The sequence below is a fragment of the Protobothrops mucrosquamatus genome, unplaced genomic scaffold, assembly GCF_001527695.2.
Source record: "Protobothrops mucrosquamatus isolate PMUCROS unplaced genomic scaffold, P.Mucros_1.0 scaffold351, whole genome shotgun sequence".
Taxonomy (NCBI): domain Eukaryota; kingdom Metazoa; phylum Chordata; class Lepidosauria; order Squamata; family Viperidae; genus Protobothrops; species Protobothrops mucrosquamatus.
In genome coordinates, this window is record NW_015386686.1 from 644,278 (window position 1) to 650,277 (window position 6,000).

The window sequence follows — 6,000 nt, forward strand, 5'->3', positions numbered from 1 at the left end:
GTTTTCCCACCCAGAAATGTAAAAATGTTTTCAATGTTCTCTGTTTTTAATCTCTCTACTGCTTTATTACATGTATTTTCTTCTTCAATAGAGATAGTGTTCATTTAACTTATGACAGACACCCTAAAAGGTATTTATGACCCAGTTCCAAAGTTCTGACAGCCACAAACACACTCTGGTCATTTGATTGCATTATGAGTGCCTGACAACCAGCTCGTCTTTATGGCCATATGCAGCATCCCAGAGTCACATGACTGCATTTTTTGGTGTCTTTTTGCCAGTTTCCGGCAAAAATGGCCCATTGGATGAAATAGATTTGTTTAACGATCATGGCATTCACTTAATGATCATCACAAAAAAGTCATAAAATTGGATGATCTGCTTAACAACTGCCATGATTTACAAGTGTAATTCCAGATTTAATTATGGTCATAATTATGGTTGTAAGCCGAGAACTACCTATATGCTATTTAAATATTTTATTCATTTCTTAAAATTCAACACAATAGAATAAACTAACTTCTATTTGGAAACTTTTGATTCGAATAAATGTAAATTTTCTTATCTGCAATAGGTCCAATATTAAGATTTCTTTGTATCCCACCTTTATTATGTTTACAAATACCTCAAGGTGACGAATATATCCCTCCTCCTATTTTCCCCACAACAACAACCTTGTGAGGTGAATTGGGCTGAGAGAAAGTGATTGGCCCAAAGTCACCCAGCTAGCTTTCATGGTTAATGCGGGACTTGAACTTACAGTCTTCTGCTTTCTAGCCTGGAGCCTTAGCCACTAGACCAAAATAGATGTGAAATTATCAATAACACTTGCCAGAATTAATAAGCAAACAATGGAATGAAAGAGAATACAGAGAAGGGAAAGGTAGAAGATTTTCTGAGGTTTCCCATGCCTAAGATGGGGAGAGATTCTCTATATAACTTCTCAATCCTAAAGAAGTCAAAGAAGCTCAACTGAATTATCCTCAAGGTTATTTAAATTCTTTTCTAACTAAAGTCTATTTCTCATTAACTGCAAAGTTAAACATTTACATATGATTTTTTATTATATAATATATGGATGCATCTTTCTATTTTGCTAATGAGCCTCTTAAAACTAGGCTATTTGATTCTTGTTTAACTCCCTTATCTAAGAATAACAGATAACACTCAATACCCGATTTTAAGCAATTCTGAGTCCTAAAGTGCAGACTCACTGCATTCAGAATAACACTTTTTCTTGGCTTAGTCACCACAACCATCAGAAAGGGATCTCCAATTGCTTTCTGGTACTGCTTTACTTTTAAAGAATAATTGAGCACTGTGTTCTGTCCTTTTACTGTATATACTGTGAAATATCTTTGGATTCAATAATGATTCAGCTCCTTATCATGGTGTTGCTTTTAAAAATCCATTTTGATACCATTTTAAAAACAGATATGATAAATACTATATAATAATATTATTCTAGGCCATGTCATGTGACACGACATATCGTGACTCTTTTTGCATTGCCAGCAATGGGGCGCGGCTTTGGTTTGATGAAACTGGCCCGTGGACCGGCAGTTTGACACCCCTGTTCTAGGCAGTGAAGTTTCAAAGTACAAATGAATACACAATGAAGCTGGATTGCAAGATACACCACCTGTAAATCTATCTGATACAGAGGATCCTTCAATGCATCTGGATCATCTTCATCATCATCTTCATAATAATCTTCATCTGCCAAACAAATATGTTTCACAAGTAAATTTGATGCACATTTAAAGAACTGAAGACTTAAACTTCTTATACTTTCTTTGCACTACAATAAACTGCTGTTTTCTTTTTAGAGATTGAATAAATCAGTAACGAAACAGACCAGAATTAATAATAATTATATTTCCAAACTGTACAATGAATGTATTTGAATTCTGTTTCTTCTATTTATTTAACCATCTATTATTTATCAGTAACAATATATATAAAAGTGGTATATACATGATCACCATGTCTATGGCATCATAGCAAAAGTTTTATTTCCATTCCTAAAACAGTACAACAGGAAAAACAAAGAGCATATACATTTTTGCAAACTCTTTTCTCCAATCCAATTTTCAATTTACTTCTAAAGTTTATTTCTCAGAAATAGGAGATAAATTAAGAAACAAACACGATTCAGTGCTTTTGCTTTTAATACAAAAGAATGAATTCCTACATACAGGAATCAAATATCATGTTTAACAACAATCCTAGCCAAACTTCCTGTTTAACATGCTAAATAGAAATTTTTTTGCAAACAGAACCACCGAGTCATGAAAGTATTCATTTGTCCAGATATAGGTCAACCACTTCACTTACTATTTATCTTTTGAACATATGCAATTTATTTATTTCAAAAAATATATGTGTAGGCATCATGGGTGAGTTGCTCAATTTGTGTGTTTCTTGGAACTGATCTAGAAATGGAACCTGTCTAATTACCCATACTGAAATTATTTTATTGAAATATGGAACAAACAAATCCTAACAGGTTACTCATATACATTATTGTTGCTTTGATTTTAAAATATTTTAATAAGCTTTTTTTGCTTTTCACATATTTAAAACTGCTTCACTTACCATATTTATTGGTGGCAAGAATATCTGACAATAGCTGGCCTGTTAACCCTTCATTCTCTTCCTCCTCCTCATCTTCTTGATCTTCCCACATATCATTGGACTCCTCTGTTAATTGAAATAATTAATTAACTAGCAGAACAGATTTATTTAATTTTATGTAATATTGTCTGGGAAACAAATGTTAACATTTTTCCCCCAAGTAAATTTTATTTAAACATTGTAATAATCTGTTAATCCCACTGAAAATTGATTCCTTTACTATAAACATTTGTGGTCATTAAATCAGTAAATTGACATAGAACATAAGGGAAACTTTTTAAAAAGAGACTGTAAAAGGAAAAGAGTTCACATTATGAACACATGAATACTAATCTGAATGCCCAATACAGTAATTTCTTTTTGCAACCTTGCTCACATCCTGTTGGTACTCATGCAATGTTGTGAACATTGTTCGCATTATGTACTAGAGCAGTGTTTCTCAACCTTGACAATTTTAAGGCATGTGGACTTCAACTCCCAGAATTCACAGCCAGCATTGCTGGCTGTGGAATTCTGGGAGTTGAAGTCCACATGCCTTAAAATTGTCAAGGTTGAGAAACACTGTGCTAGAGCAACATGTCACTTATTTATATATTGTATTAAATTTATATTCCAGCTTTTTCTTCCGTAACCACCATAACCAGCTCTTTTTCTCCTGTAATCACCATAACCCATAACCACTAGTCTTGAAAGTTATCAGCACAACAATACAACAGACATGGCTGAGTAGCATTTGGACCTAACTAATTCCAAACTTGCACATTCTCATATGCAAGTTGGATCAGAAGATACCTAGCAACATAGTACCTTGGCTCCATTCTGCAGCAGTCTGTCGAGAAGCATTTGCTTCTATTGCATTTGAAAGCTCATTTATTATCAGCTTTAAGATTTTAACTAACAAAGGAATGTTGGTCCAGCGCTCAGGATCTAAAAGATACCAAAAATTTAAAAGAAATTAAGAACTCTCAGAAAAGCACAATGCAAAAAGTATTCTCATAATCGGTTAAAGAAGTGTTCCATGTTTCATTAGCCTCCGCAGTATGTTTTTGAAATACATATTTTATAAAAAGCTAACAGTAGTTTAACTTCTCTTGGCGTACGGACACACATGCATGTATGCGTGTGCGCATGCACAAACACACACACACACACATAAATACAGCAGGATCAGAGAACCTATTGTTCTGGGATCCTGACAATAACTACCTGGCTATAGGTAGTCCTCATTTAGTGACCACAAATGGGGCCGGCAAATGTTGTTAGGTGAAGTGGTCGCTAAGAGAAACTGTTCTCACAAACTTATTCAGCTTTCCTTTGGCTTACAGATCTGCAAAGTTTATAAATGCAAGGATGGTCTTGCAGTTAATTTTTTATCACTGGGATAACTGCAAATAGTTGCCATATGAGATAGTTGATAAATAAGGATTATCTATTTATGCAGATTCTTTCTACACTCATTGTTATATCTGTTATTAAAAGTTAATATTTACGGTGTCTGAACAAACATTGTCAATATCACTCTTTAACCATTTGTCTCTTAAGTTAACCTTTTTCAGGCTACATATTTCAGGACATAGCAGGGCATAATTTTAAAAAAAATAATAATAAATATTTTGTGTAAGATATTCAGTACACAATAGTTTAATTGGTCCAGAAAAATAGTCAATCACACACATGGCAAAATATTTTTTTTTTCTGGTCAAAAAGTTACATTGCTTTTCATGAAATTTGGACATATGCTCTGAACCTATTTCTAAGTGTTCAGAATTATTTATTCTTATAAAATTAAAAATCTCATTATTAGCTTTTATAAATATTTGTTTATAATATATTTAAAATGTTTGTTTATAAATATTTGTTTATTGGAAAGTGCAGTTAGTATGCAAATTTTAAAGATTGAATGGAATAATGAACAGAAGATCTCAATTTTCACTGAAAACTGTCTTCTTATCTATATCCAAAATTCCAACAGATGAATTTATCATGAAAAAAATAATTTGGGGGGCGGGGCCAGCTGTTAAGAAGAACGGGTGTGTTGGACAATTCTCCGGAGCATCTAACCCCGTTCCCGACTGCTTGACAGATCCTTTGGGGGTCCCCAGTTCCCTGGAGGGGGGACTGGGAATAACAAGGCGCCCTGGGGAGCAGTTCTAGGTGGCAACCAGGACCGTTGAACCCAGGAGAAGCTTTGACAAGCCAAGCGGAGGTGGAAAAACGGCCGACAATGGCGGCCGTGAAGGAATGACAACTGTCAGCTGGCCAAAGTATAGCGGTGGAGTAGCTGGACGGTGACGTGACAGTTCCAGTCAAATTTATCTGAGCAGTTTTCCTGGCTNCAACATCAATATTTATTAAATTGTCCTAAATTGGGGAATATGTTTGCGACACTTTCGCAATATAAGAAAGGAGGAGTGGTAGTATATATCAAACAAGAAATTGCGGCTAAGCAAATTTATAAGGATGAAGATGGCAGAATTTTAATAGTGGAAGTAATTTTGAATAAAACCAAAATTCTTCTTGTTGGAATCTATGCCCTGAATGAAGGGCAAAAACGTTTCTATAAGAAACTGCATAATATTATCAGCCAGATAGAATATGATAGTATCTGCATAATGGGTGACTTCAATGCAATTGTGGATAAGAATCTAGATTATAAAGGTGGAAAGAGCAGAAAAAGAACTAGAGCAGTGTTGGCGAACCTATGGCACGGGTGCCAGAGGCGGCACTCAGAGCCCTCTCTGTGGGCACGCGCGCCATCGCCCCAATCCTAGGCCTTCCGCTGGGTTTTATAAAACATTTTCACTTTAGGCCTCCACCGCCGTGTGCAAAAAAAAAAGGTTCAATCAATCAATCAATTTCAACTTTTCGCGGGGGAAAAAAAGATCTTGCAAAGTTGGAATTGATTGATTGAACTTTTTAGTCCCACCCAGTCTGCCGTTACCACCGCAGCCATGCCCACCCAATGGGCCACGCCCACCCAATGGGCCATGCCCACCCAATAGGCCACGCCCACCCAATGGGCCACATCCAGCCAATGGGCCATACCCACCCGGCACCCGACAATGTATAAGTGGGTTTTGGGTTGCAGTTTGGGCACTCAGTCTCTAAAAGGTTTGCCATCACTGAACTAGAGGAACAATACCAGATACATTTTTAAAAATGGCAGATGAGTTCAATATTCAGGATATTTGGAGAGAAAGGAATCTAGAGAAAAAACAGTTTACCTTCTACTCTGGACGTCATCAATCATGGTCCAGAATTGACATGGTGTGGATGTCAGCCGATTTAAATTTAGAAGTAGAGGAGATCGTAATTGATACGAATACTTGGGCTGACCACAATCCGATTAGAATTAGATGGAAG

At 35.8% G+C, this 6,000-nt stretch overlaps 1 protein-coding gene across 1 annotated transcript in view; it reads right to left on the reverse strand.

The window, feature by feature from the left end:
- The window catches only part of IPO9 (importin 9), a 39,030-nt gene that overhangs the window by 2,424 nt on the left and 30,606 nt on the right, over window positions 1-6,000 (reverse strand). Inside the window, exons 21-23 of the mRNA XM_015815586.1 lie at window positions 3,445-3,564; window positions 2,599-2,703; window positions 1,643-1,719 (exon numbers count right to left, since the gene is read on the reverse strand). Of these exons, the coding sequence (XP_015671072.1) occupies window positions 1,643-1,719; window positions 2,599-2,703; window positions 3,445-3,564 (302 nt within the window). The remainder of the gene's footprint in view (window positions 1-1,642; window positions 1,720-2,598; window positions 2,704-3,444; window positions 3,565-6,000) is intronic.